Source organism: Thermobia domestica, chromosome 9, assembly GCF_964235325.1.
Source record: "Thermobia domestica chromosome 9, izTheDome1.hap1.1, whole genome shotgun sequence".
Taxonomy (NCBI): domain Eukaryota; kingdom Metazoa; phylum Arthropoda; class Insecta; order Zygentoma; family Lepismatidae; genus Thermobia; species Thermobia domestica.
Genome location: NC_137462.1, coordinates 147,095,187 through 147,107,742, shown reverse-complemented (window position 1 = coordinate 147,107,742; position 12,556 = coordinate 147,095,187). Strand labels below are relative to the sequence as shown.

Sequence of the window (12,556 nt, the reverse complement as noted above, 5' to 3'; positions counted from 1 at the left end):
TTCCATCGAAAATCCAAATAGGGTCAACAATACAAACTATCAAGAGCTCTAATTACTTATGCACTAGGAACCTCTGACATTAAAATGTTGAATAGCGGGCTAATTGTAAGTTTAAAAAATCTAAAATCAATTCAAATAAGTTTCATGAGATCAACATGAAGCAATACTTCGTATAAAATTTTCTAATACGATAAAATCGATTACAAATAAAATTTACTGTTACGATTACAAAATATATACTTACAAATATTGTGCTTGCTATGAAAATAGTTCCAAAGATAACTGCTAGTACTTTGTGAGCCATGGCGCTTATGTGAGTGATATATTTGTACCACAGAAAGAAGTGGACTGCAATATCCACGAAGGTAAACCCGGTCCTTATATACATAGATCAGCATTACCTTATTTAGTACAAACATATAATAAACATGAACATTTTAGACAGGAAATTATCAATTTCCGTCGTTTGCAAACACGTTTCGACATTATTTATTTGTATTGTAGTCACTTCTCTCAAGTAATTGACTGTGTCCTGTGAACTCAGGCGCGGTAATCACAGTCAAGGCAATTACGCATGTGACTTAATACTGTATTAATATGAAAACTTTGCAAAAGTTTCTGCACATTGAAAATATGTATAATATGGAAGCATTAGGTGACAGCTTTGGCAGTTTTCAAATTTATTCCTATCGTAATAAAGGAATCAAATATTTTGTCACATTACATAAATAATGTATTTACTTCGTTAGAGTCTTACGTAATCTCTATTTTGACGAAGCTCTATACAGATGGTAATAGGTCATTTTCTTAGTTCGGTTGATCAAATTCGATTCGCTGTTCTTAGGTTTTGAACACCTATAAAGAAATATTACTCTTACAGTTAACACAGAAAAATTATACTTAGATAATCTGTTCTGATTCTGGTCAACATTTTCTAATGAAACGACGAAATCTTTTTGGAAATGAAAAATTACATTACTCTCATCATTGGATCCCGTAAGAATAAATCTTGTTGGAGTTCATTAATCTCCCTTTATTTCTATTTATTTCAGGACACTCTTTTTCATGCTATGGAATTTCCCTTTTTAAATATCAAATTCCTTATAAAATTGAAACTTTTTCAACATGTTGAATTCTGGCCTTCTTGGTATAGTTATACAAAAGGTGTTTAAGGCATATGTATTGTTCATTATATCAAGATTTTAAACAGTGTATTCTTAATTAAGTTTGTATCCCCGTAAGAAACTAGTTTGCAGATGAAAATACCATATTTATAGCTTAAAATGTCTCTATTTTGGTATTATGCACATTTTAAATTGTTGGTATAAGACAGCAAATTATTAATTATATTGACGTTGATTTTATTAGAAAAATCACTTACGTTCTTGGAACCAACGCCAAAACTAGTAACTTTTTCTATAGCGGAAAAGTGTTTCTTGTGCGATGTACATAAGTTCGACCACCCGCAATAAAAGTTGCTAATGCAACACATACTTCAGTTATACTTACACCCTGTGTGTCTTTTGTTTGGATGAATAAGCAACATTGCAAATAGAAATTTCTTTTTTGCTTCCCTGTTCGTTTCCTCGACAATAATGCTCACAATTTCTGGTGAAACAAATAACAAAAATGATTCTGTTATTATTCTGACTGTCTTCCCGTCATTCATTGGGTCCAGGTGATATGTTGAAAATGTTGTGAAGTCGGCACCGCCCAACTTTTGCTGGTTCACTAGAAACTTCTAGCAAAGTCCTAGAAACAAACATATCTCCTATGTCTTCATCTTCTTCCTCTACTTGCTCACCTGAATGTCTATTAACTTCCGATATTTCAGCTTTAACTTCATCTACTACTGTGATATGATCTTTGTCGAGAGGATTCATATATTCATTCAATTCAATGTTCTACTCATTTTAATTATCATTGATTTCGGAATTGTCTAGACTTTCCAATATCACCTCTCTAGATAGTCCTTTCGACATCCATACTTGCAGCTGAAATCTGGACTCATATATAATTTAAGCTCAACAGTGAACAATAGGTCTATTTGCTTACTGCTTTCCTTAATGAATGAAAGCTGTGCTTGCATTGAAAGAGAACAAAATTTTCTTTGCCGGAATAAAAACCACCACTGTAACATTATAACACGAGTGAGAAAAAATATCAAAATTTCCTTAAGGGTGTCCACTACCGGCCCAGTAACCCTATATGTTATTTGAGATAATCAATGGACGTATAGTAAAACTCAAAAATGGAAAAGATAAATCATGAAGATGAATGAGGGAAATGCTTCGTCAAACCTTCATTTTTAACAAGTAATAAAATAAGGCATTTCATACCAAGCCGGGTAGTCTCACAACCCCAATAATATGTCCATTCTATAATAACTATAAAAACAAAGCACTGGATTAGTTACGAGTGTGAATACAATTTCAACCATTTTAGCATAAAGTCATGATACTACAAGTATGTAGCTCTTCAGACAAAATTATTATAGGAAAAAAATCAACCCGGAGTAATCAGAATACTCCGCTTGGTAATGCGAGGCTTAAAGAACTTTATGGGGGCTAAAATATTATAATGGTAGTACAAGCATTTTTATTGTAACGGTTTTTTATTATAATAACGTCCAAAATACGCAAAATTTGTAAAAAACAAAAATCAAGAAGTGTTACGTAACAAAGGGGGATGGTTCGGCCTTCCGTTACGAAGTGTGACAAGGGGGACGGAGGAGCAAAAAATTGGTAAAAAATATCGTATGTAATATGTGAACAGACCCTTTATTTGTTAGCAGATTCTCTTTCATAAGTGACTAATTCCAATCAATTTAACACTTGTAATTCATGTGACAGAGACTAACGCTTGTAATCCCAGTGTGATAAAAGAATTATCAAATAAGTTACAGTGAAATCAACATAAGCGTATCTACCTATTTGCCGTATTCTTTGCGAAAGCTAACACCCCACTTCAAGGGCAAGTCAATTGCAACATTTCCGTTTCTTCAATGAAATGAAAATGAAATGAAATTTTGAGTTTTACGTCCCACGGTTATGCCGGTTAGGCTAAAGGAGACGGTGATAATGAGTAATGAATGAAATGATGGAATGAAGAAAGTGGGAGGAAACGGGAGAACCCCGAGAAAACCCACTCACACGGTGTTTGTCCACCACAAAGTTCACTTGGCGGGAGCAGGATTTGAACCCGAGACCCCTAGCACCAGAGGTGAATGCTCTACCGTTTCTTCAATGCATATCAAAGTAGAAATATAGGATAACAACGCAATTTATGATAACTACACGATATTAACGTACTCATTAGTTGTGACAAGTACATTTAATTGCAGAATACTATCCATGAAACCCACACGTATAGACACAAATACTAGTGTGATACATTATTATAATATTCCAGGAAAATTAAAGAGGTCTAAAACCTAATTCGTTGATCGGTTTGGAGATTTGTGTCCTTTCAGCATCGAGGATACATGAGTAAAGGACCTACAGTTTAAGGTGAAGTTCAAACAGCTCTAATGCACTCAAATTTCAGGACCTTCCTATCGGCAAAGAAACTCGGGATCCCATGCGGCAAAGAAACGCCAAACGCGTTCGTGCTAGTAAGTAAGCTAGTCGAGAGGGTTAAAATCTAACAGTGCAGCGTAAAATCCACAGTAAATTTAAATGTAGTTTCCTACAGTAAATCTAAAAGTGAATACTTACAGCTTGGTGTGTTCCAGACCATGATGTTTGTATAAATATAGTAGCTAGTTTCCTTAGTAGCTCTGTTATCCCAGAAAGTGAAAATTACTAACTTAAAAGTTAACACTCAATCCTATTCCTAATACTAAAAGTATTAGCACCCAGGGACTTTGTGATTAGGATATGTGTCTTCGGTGCAGCTGAGGCAGGTTCGGTTCCAGGTGGAACTCATGTGTATCGGATCTTACGTATAGCTGTAAGGCCACGTCTCATATAACTTTGGTGTTGGAAGGGTCTTTAAACACTAAACTAACCAACTTAATACTGAAACTGTGATCTGCAATGTTACACCTTTTATTCACCTTAATGATTTACAATCACTTCAGGTTTGTGCTGACCTCGACAACTGAATAATTTATTATCCAATAGCAGCATTGCATACGAAGCACAGCGCAGTTCCACGTAACTCCCTTAGGTCACAACTAGAAACTACATATCCAGTTTACAGTCGTGGTCCAAACTTGGAAATAACCTTGCAGAGGGTACAGTTTTTGCCTGTTTTAAGGAAATCATTTCTATCAGAACAAATATATTTCCACTTAGTTGTGGCCTTTATGGTCGCATTCGTATAGTAGTAAAAAAATAATTTACTTTCTTGATGCAATAGCTCATTGCTAAGTTTTGTTTCCACGTAATCCTAAATGTATATAGTAGAACGATGATTTATGATTGAGACTGGATTTTTTTCTTTATTTATTAATACCGCTTAATGATTTAATGATTACTGTTTTAGTTATAAAATTATTTCTCAATAATCAGTAGAACTGACATTACAAGTAAAAGCCATTCGATTTTCCATCCAAACAAAATATGTTCTTCTCAGAAACCCTAGTGCTAGAACTACTTGGCGTAGATTGTTTGATGTAGGCATGAGGTCCTACAGCCCTGATTGGAACCCAAATCTATCATTAAAATACCAAGGGTCGTATTCCATTTTACCATCGCGTCAAAAACAGGATAACATAACAAAGAATTAGTATTCACCCGTGACAATATTCATGCAGTTCATTCTTCGAAACATATGTGTCAGACGATCCTTAAACTAAATATATATCCCTCATTTTCTCACTCCAGCTGTAAAAAGAGGAAATACAATGATATGAGGATGAATTTCAGTCGAAGCGTGTTGTGTATGTTTAATAATTCCAGAATTCAGCAAAAGTTTTCAGTATTCGTGGGTATTCATAGATATCCATGTTTTCATCAGGGTAGATTTCTCTCTCAGGCTACTGCAGCAGTAAATTTATGGCTTACTTAGACTTATTACAGATTGCTTGATTTGGAGCCAAGTATTTCTCCAGACTTGATTATCATTGAAAATGAATAAATCTCGTGGAACAAGGTAGTGAAAAGTAACTTCAAAATCTCACCATGAGTTACTTCAAATTAGACGGGTGTAGGTACTGCCTGTTTGCTTCATTCTCTGACTAAACAAATTCAGGTGTTTAACAACAAAGAACAAGCTTTCAAATATTAGAATGAGTTCCTTTAGTGTTACTATGTGACTGTAAGAGTAAGAGTCATAAATAAGAACTAATATTTGCTAACATAAAACTTATTACCAGAGAACAAATAAAAATTTTGCCTTACTCAACCTAGCTTATTACATGTGACTACAACTGTAGTCCAGTTATGTTAGATTTCTCATCTCTACATTTTTTTTAATTTTTAAGAACTTCTAGCAAAATGTTTGGTAAATGTTGTCATATATCTCGATGATGTGCTTACATGTCATTCATATTACGGTGGACCTAATCTTTCTCATAGTTCTATAGAAAATATACTTCTTGCACGATATTAACTAATTATTATAATTTTAGAAGTCAAGTAACAGAGTTGTACCGAATGAGCAACCATCAATCCGACTTAAATACCGATATTAGGGTTTCCATTTATTCAGCTCACCATTATAATAAATATCGTGCACTCAAAAATGCAGTGAGCATTTTGCGCACAAGATGGCGCTAGTGTCCTAAATCTCATGGTATATGGGTTGCAACAGATCAAGCCTAAAACATCATTTGATAACTGAAAGTTAAAGCTAGTAGATTTACAGACAGTGCTGAAATTCTTAGAATCACGTTTAAGGTATAGCACCGTAAAGATGAGTAGACTTTTCGCCAAATAGCACCTCATTTTACAACTTACTTTCAATAAAGTCGTAATTGCTGCGCAGTCCTGTGAAGAAATTTCTGGTGTTTATGATCAAGATATGTTGTTAAAAGCAGCAGCCAATATCTGTCACTTTTGTTCTGGAAATTCCGATGTATAAGATACTTCTCGTAGTGGTTCACCAATCACAAAACAGTGGAAGTCACGTAAGGCCTGGATATAAGCAGTTACGATATTGCCACTGGACTATACATCCATTTCATACTAGTGTTAAACCATTTTTCAGGAAAATTGCTATAAAAAGAAGCTTGACGTTTGAGTACCTTAAGAACTGACTCGAAAACATTTACTCGATCGAACTTCCATCTGCAAATCTCTACTGAAACGTACGAAAACCGAGCAATTTTTAAAATTGTTGATCACGAGTATTGAAAGTGGATAGCCTATGACAACAATACGCGAAGATGATCGCGGTCGAAGCGAAAACAAGATAAACAGTCAGTAGCAAAGCCTACACTGACGCCTGGGGGGCGCTGTGGCTCAGTGGTAGAGCGTTCACCTCTGGTGCTTGAGGTCCCGGGTTCGATCCCAGCCTCCGCCAAGTGGACTTTGTGGTGGACAAACACCGTGCTCGTGGGTTTTCTCGGGGTTCTCCCGTTTCCTCCCACTTTCTTCATTCCACCATTTCATTCATATCTCATCATCACCGTCTCCTTTAGCCTAACCGGCATAACCGTGGGACGTAAAACTTAACGATTTCATTTCATTTTCCTACACTGACGCCCAAGGAGGTTATGCTGTACGTTTGGTGGAATTGGAATGGTATAGTGGAGAAGCTGTTGCCAGGGAGAACGGTAGATTCGGAACTGTACTTCCCATAATTAGCGTGAGTGCATCTAGCAATTCAAAAGAAGCGACAGTAGCTGATCAACAGAAAGGGTGTCGTATATGATGCTGACAACGCCAGACCATATATATCTTTAACGAGCACCCAGAAAATAAGAGAAGTTTGCTAGCAGATTTTAATGTATTCATCATGTAACCCGAACGTGGGTGGCATTGTCAGATTTCGGTCTCTGAACTTCCTGAGTAGTAAAAGAGCCAAATCACAAGTAAATGTATCTGATCTGCAAATGCTCAATACTTTCTAAAGAACCCTTCTTCCTTTACATTCAGTAAACTATCTTCGAAAGTCTCATGCACCATTACTCCCGACGTCCAGTATAATCAAAGAAATAAAAAGTAATAAGCAATTATTTGACTGACAGTATTCCTCGAATGAAAACTTTTCTTGTTTTTGGTTTACTTCAAAATAAACAAACAATAAATTGATGTTTAATTTCGGGATCGTAGGAGTAGATCCAAATTTCAATCCATATAATAATGTAGTACACCAAATGTGACTGATCTCTGTTAATTTTCTTGAGTTTCTTTAGGTCAATTGTCACGAGCCTCTTTCTAAGTTTTGGCCAAGTTGCATGAAATCCAGCCGCTTGAAATGTTCCGTGTTTTCATTTGACCATGTCAATGCATTACTTTCATGTCAATGTTCAAGGATTACTGAATCTCACGATATATCATGTGCCGATCTCTCTCAAACATTTAATGAACATTACTCTCAACAACAGACAATCTTCATGAAATTCATCCCTGAGAAACTTGCAACCACGCTGGAATTCGGATAACCAATTTGTACCTAATCACGTTGGACGTCTCCGAAAGCCAAATGAAGTCCTCAACGCATTTTAAATCGTAAAAACTCATCGCCCCAAAGTGTTCGCGAGAACTTACAATTTCTCACATAAAACTATTTCTTCAAACTGCTATGAACATGACGAATAGACTTAAACAAACAATCAAAGATGATTTAATCTCAAGAAAGTCCATTCTTCCGAATTACGTAATATCGTCACTGTTGGTAGTAATTTGCAAGAACTTTTCCAAGAGCTCTCGCAGACAGTCAAATCTTAGGAATCGAGTTATTTTATGGAGGTGATTCAAGTAGTAGAAATGAACCATTCCCGGTTTTAATGTTGTTCACTATGGGGAAAACTAGTATAGTGAAAAGTGAGTTAATGTGTCATATTTTAAATGACACAAGGAATACGTTTCATCTAATTCCACAATTCTCTACTAGAACAGGAAGTGATAAAAATTCACCGCGATTTCCGGTTTCAATATTGATTTACCTTGAGCAAATACAATAAGAGATAGTGAGAATCGTTTTATATCGATTTAGCATCCTACAAAACAAAGCATTTGGTATCTTGACTTTCTATTTAAAGCGGATGTGGCAGAAATAAAATACATCTTTTTTTAAAAAAATAGCTCACTGCGGTATTAGGCAGCAAGAAGTGTCTTTTTTGCAATCAGTTCGAAAGTGTTCCAATAATCCATCTTCATTCGAATCTCTACTGACATCGTAAGTAGCAGCAACCTACTATCGCTATCGGCTTCAATATTGATTATGGAAACATGAAGCTATACAGAGGTTGATTCAGTTATATTGAGCCGGACCCATGTGCGTCTGTATCGCATGCGTAACGCAACGCCGTGAGATGGCCAGAGATTAAATTAGTGCTACGAGACTCCAGCATGAAATCCCAGAATTGTACGAATAAGGCCGAACCAGGTTGAACTACGCTAAGACAAGCCATCCAGCCATATGGCAAAAATATCCCTGGAATTCTCTCACTGTATGGAACAGGAAACTGGAATTGCCGAAACTCCAGTTGTGACGTCCCTGTCAAGAGTCCAGATGACAGTCCCGCAGACTATTGTTTCTTCAGACTCCTTAAGTGCCCCCTGTCCCATCATCGAGTGCGCACCATCTCTGGCTTGTGAAAAGCCCGTAGAGAGGAGCGGAATGTAATATTCATGGTCCATGTGCAACGCAGTCCCCTGCAATGTAAACTTAGAAGCCGGGAAGAAGTCAATAAAGGTTTCCTGCAGATCAAATACAATCAGTTTTGGAAACAAGACTTTTACTAGGTGAGAGGCAGAGGCCCATTGAAATTCTGCTCAATATAATTTAATCAATCTATATGTAAAGCAAACTTCTTCACGTAGTATACACTTGCCACTGATACTTGTTTCATGAATGAGTTTGTTGGTGTATTCTGTTTTTTGTCCATGTGTACTATCTTGAGTGTTTGTGCAAATGTGACACTACAATTTTTGGAGGGAAATCGAATAGAAAGTATATTGATGATCCTTTTTAAATTTCTCAGAATACATAAGTTTATATAATCTCAATACAAGTTTGAATTTGACTACTCACCATCTCCTATAATCACGTGTAATTTTTTTCCTCCTTCTAGTGACACTTTTCTAAAACTGACTGCAAAATGGAGTTGTGTGACTTAAACCCTCTTTGTACAAGCTACCAGAAATTCTTGTTCTTTGTGCCTTTTGTATGATTGTTGTAGATACCAACTTATATGTATGCTATTAACACATGTTCGATGTGTGACCTTTGGTTCATAATTAACGTAAGGGCCATTAGGTTTATTTCAGTAAATCATGAGATGGGAAACTTATTAATATAGTTTGCTATTGTATTTGGTTTTGCAGTTACATATTTGAAGTTATTACTACTCAAACAGTAACATGTGAGACTTGATGTGGAGGTATTTTTTATTTGATTTGAATCTAATTTTGTATTTATTATGGCTAAAATTTTTATGAATATTGTTTCTTTGTGAACAGTATTTTTAATACAATTGTAATCGTAATATTATAATTAAATTTATGTTATTATTATTTCTTTTTATTTAAATTTGGAAATTGTTATTATTGCTTGTAGATTTATGTCAGTAGATTGTTTTGTTGTTACTTGCGATTAGTTATAGTTACAGAATTTGAATAATTGTTACTGGAAATTATATTACTAAGGAATTTTAATCATTGTTTTTTTTGTGATTATTTAGACTTAGACGTATTTGTATTGTTATTTTTATTGTGGTAATGTATGGACAGAATATTTAGTGTTTGAATTGTTATTGTGGACTTAGAAAGTAAAAATAAAAATCAATATTTCTAACTTTATTGAAATATTAATGTTTATTTTACGAACGTGGATTTTTTATTTTTGTTTCTTTCTATCCACTTGTTAAATTATCCAGACCGTTATATTTACATATGCGATTACGTTGTTTGTGTCCATTGTATAGTTTTCGTGTCATGTAAAGATGTGTATGCAACAAATTATGTCAAACTATGAGAAATTCCTAGTTACTTATGCTTCAGAGTGTATTTCTCTCAAACCAACATGTTTGTGCACACGTCGAGATTTTTTATTTGACACACTAAAGGTAGTAATTTTGCACGTTTCAGTAATATCTCCTTCCGGGTATATAAACTTAGAACTTCCTAGTTCATGGAATTCGGTATCTAGTGTAGTCACCGTAACTACCAAAGGAACACCTTAATATTTCAGAGATAAAAATCTGAGTCCACAACGCTAGCTCTAAACTCAATCTATCCTATAAAAAGTAACACTCTCATTTACCATCTATCCTATTTATAAATCCCAATGGATAAGTTGTGAATTAAATGAAATTCCCGTTTAGTCTCATTCATCGGTCTACAAGGTCGAGTTGTTGTTCCCAGTTTCATGATAGAGAAGCCACCTACGTCAACAGCAGGTTAGTGACGGAGAAATATGTTCCTTGCATACATAAATGAGGCACCTAGTATCAAAGTCCGCCACATATCCATTTTGCTTAGTTTCGACTAATTAAGCAAAACGTGCAGTGAAGCTCCATATACACGTATACAAAGTCCCATATTTGAACTCGTTTTTTAGTATGAAATATTAAGCTTTTAAACAAAATTCTGTTTGCATAGAATTCCTTTAGATCAAACATACAACAAGCGATATATAACTCAATTTCGATTTTTTAAAAAAAAAAATAGATTTGGCGGCTTTTAATACTAGGCGCCTCAATTCACTACACTATATTCTACACTCTACATTTTCCAAATGTCCAACGAAAGACTATTACACTCAAATATAAAACATACTTCTGTGTTAAACAATTCATTTCTTCGAGAAAACTAAGATTACCAATACGAGATTGGTAATGTACGTGTGTGCTTATAGCACTGATTATTGTAATAAGTAAATTCTACCTTCATCTCCATAACAGTGCTATTAAAAGCATGGTGTAATTATTTTGCATTAATAAATTTTGAGGTGGTTTGATCTTAATTTAATATTTTTATATAAAAAATTAATAATATTGACTAATACTTTAACTTTGACGAATGAAGTATTATTTTGATATGACACAGTTGCAGATTAGAATATACATTCACCGTCAAACTTAATTATATACAGAATATTTATGAATACTCATTGTACAAGGTTCAATGCATTTATTGTATTTTGCTATTATCTCTATTTAATATTAGATATTATCTCTTTTGCTTTTAAACATTGTTTTAAGTCTACTAACACTTTTGGAATGGTAGATTCTTTTTCAACCCTTTTATCATAATTAGTATATGTAGTATAATTTAGTTTGCCCTTTATTGATCAACATAATTAAATATTTTTATTTATATTAGAGATAGGAGTTTTATGTTCTATCAGATATAAGACAGTACATTAGAGATTGATTTTAATGCAAATTGAATTTTATCTTTTAATTAAAATCAAGTATGATAATCACATGGAACTTTTGTATAATTTATTATTTTGGATTATTACTATTGGCTCATTTTACTGTGCCAAGGAACCATTGAAACCGAATTACTAGATGTATTCCACATACATATCCCTGCACGTACACACTTATTTTCTTACTCACAAAGTACATACTGGGGTTTGTAGGACCGCAATCATATTTCTCTAAATTATGGAGTTTCTTTTTATTTAATGACCTCATACATTTTTACACAATATCTATCAAGAATGCTCCAACATTTTACTGAAAATAATATTTCTAATGCCATTCTTGTAGTTACTGAATTATTTTGAAAAAAAAATGAGGCAAATTTATAAAATAATTATTCCTTTAAAATACATACTGGGGTCTATGGGACCCCAACAGCAGTAAATGTTATCACCTTTCTGACAATTATGAAACTAAACTTTGTGATGCTTTGTTGTAAGTAGGATATCTTTCATATCATCTTCACTCTCCAATAATGCATGTCGTATAGATTCCAAATCGATTTTATTAAAATGTTTTTTCAAACAAAATCACTTACTTAAAGTACACACTGGGGTATGCTGGACCCCAATCAACGCAAGAGCGAAAATAACGTCTAATTCCAACAATGAGTCTCACTAAACTGGCTAGACTGCTATTACTCCGCATAGAGAGTGTTACAAACTTAATTTACATTGGTAGCCCAAACTGCAAAAATCAATAGAATTGTTATAGTATTAAAATGAATATGCCTTGGGGTCCTACAGACCCCAGTGTGTACGTGCAGGGATATAGATATAGCATCATGTCGTTAGATATTAGCGTTATGTATTCACACTTATTACTGTGAACGTTAACTACTAGGTATTAGTACTACTCAGAGACTGCACTGACCTTTTATTATTTGTTATAAGGAATAGTTACCTAAGTCATTGGTTTGGGTGCAAACTGACTGTACGCTATTAACATCTTTGGCATCAGATGCGCGCCATCTAGCGACAATTGATACGTTGAGTGTGAACTAATTAGAAA

General features: G+C 34.4%; 1 protein-coding gene across 1 annotated transcript in view; it reads right to left on the bottom strand.

Moving 5' to 3' along the window:
- The window catches only part of LOC145694162 (general odorant-binding protein 56h-like), a 40,383-nt gene extending 40,045 nt beyond the window's left edge, over positions 1-338 (bottom strand). The window contains exon 1 of the mRNA XM_081770279.1: positions 245-338. Coding sequence (XP_081626405.1) covers positions 245-304 — 60 coding nt within the window. The 5' untranslated portion in view covers positions 305-338. The remainder of the gene's footprint in view (positions 1-244) is intronic.
- Between the last annotated feature and the right edge of the window lie 12,218 nt (positions 339-12,556).